General features: G+C 62.4%; 1 protein-coding gene across 1 annotated transcript; it reads right to left on the reverse strand.

The window, feature by feature from the left end:
- Window positions 1–4: 4 nt before the first annotated feature.
- On the reverse strand, window positions 5–1,067 carry C1QTNF5 (C1q and tumor necrosis factor related protein 5; the record flags this gene model as incomplete). The annotated part of the gene is made up of 2 exons (XM_009072782.1): window positions 838–1,067; window positions 5–444 (listed from the first exon to the last, which is right to left on the reverse strand). Coding segments are annotated over exons 1-2 (654 nt in total), but the record flags the coding sequence as incomplete, so codon positions are not given.
- Between the last annotated feature and the right edge of the window lie 355 nt (window positions 1,068–1,422).

Here is a 1,422-nt window from a genome sequence, read left to right on the forward strand (position 1 = left end):
TGGCGTAGAAGCCGATGTAGTCCCCCACACCCACCTGCACCCACACCTCATCCTCGGGCTCCAGGCGGACCAGGGTGCCCCCGGAGAGCGAGGTGGGCTTGGGCCAGTTGCCGTAGTACTGGAAGAAGGAGGCGATGGAGTGGCCGTTCTTCATGATGTCGAACTGCAGGCTGGTGCGGTACACCGTGGCGTGCACGGCGAAGTAGTAGAGACCTGGCACCTCACAGGTGAACTTGCCCGTGGTGGGGTCGTAGTGGCCCTGCTCGTTGATGAGCACCACGTCGAAGAGGATGGGCTGGTCTGCCAGCGGAGGGCTGCGCGATTCCGAGCGTTTGGCGCTGAAGGCTGAGCGTGGAGCCACGGCACACTCGCCCTGAGCACCCTTCTCACCCGGCCTGCCATCCACACCGGGGCTGCCCAGCTCCCCACGGGGACCAGGAGCTCCTGGGACAGGCAGAAGAGGGACAGGGTTACCCCTAAGCCACTGCCACCAATGCCACCCCAGCCCAGCCCTCCTGCCCAGTCCCAATCCCACCAGGGATGCAGGGGGTGAGTGTCTGCTGTGGTCAGTGCTAGGAGCATAAGTGACACAATATCAACAGATTGTTGGAGAAACCCCCACAGGCTGGGAGAAGCCCCATCCTAGGAACCAGGGGTGATAGAGTCCTGTTCCTAGTGGATACTCCTAAATCAGGGCAGGAATCAGGGCAGGGTGGCATTAGGGATGGGGACAAAAGCAGTGACAGGCAGCTGCTGCCTTTTACAGGAGCACAGTCCCCACAGGCAGAGCAGGGCAGAGCAGATCCCCCTCCTTGGCTGGGATGTCTCCTTTCTTACCAGGAGGGCCCATCTCGCCCTTCTCCCCTGGCATTCCCATCGCTCCGTCCCGGCCGTCTCGTCCGTCTCTGCCTGGCAGACCCTGCCCCCCGTGCAGACCAGGGGTCCCTGGGATTCCTGGCTGTCCTGAGCACAGCCCAGGGATCTTGTTGTCTTCGATCTGCAAGGAGCTGGTGATGAGCCCGAGGAGGAAGAGCAGGAAGAGCTGCTTCATCTCGTCCGCCGTGGAGGGCTGCAAGGGACACAAAGGGTCACAGCTCTGGGGACTACAGTGAAGAGGGCTGGGAGTTGGGCTTGGGAGTGGGTTTGAGGGATCAGCAAGGGATATTCCCTGCTTCTTTACCCTTTGTCTTTTTGGCTGCTCCTCAGGGCAAGACCTGAGTGCTCTCTGCCCCCGTGTGCCATCACATCCTCCTGCAGCCCGTGGGATGGCTCACAGGGGGCTGGGGAAGGGGCTGGGGCTGGCAGTGGCTCTGTGTGTGTCTCTGGGAGCTGTTTGGGGTGGGAACTGCCCCATCAGCAGCATGCCGAGCTCCAGGGGTGCAGGCAGGGGGATGTCGGGGGGTCAGCTGGCAGGCAGTGGGT

Source organism: Acanthisitta chloris, unplaced genomic scaffold (genome assembly GCF_000695815.1).
Source record: "Acanthisitta chloris isolate BGI_N310 unplaced genomic scaffold, ASM69581v1 scaffold31934, whole genome shotgun sequence".
NCBI classification, from domain to species: domain Eukaryota; kingdom Metazoa; phylum Chordata; class Aves; order Passeriformes; family Acanthisittidae; genus Acanthisitta; species Acanthisitta chloris.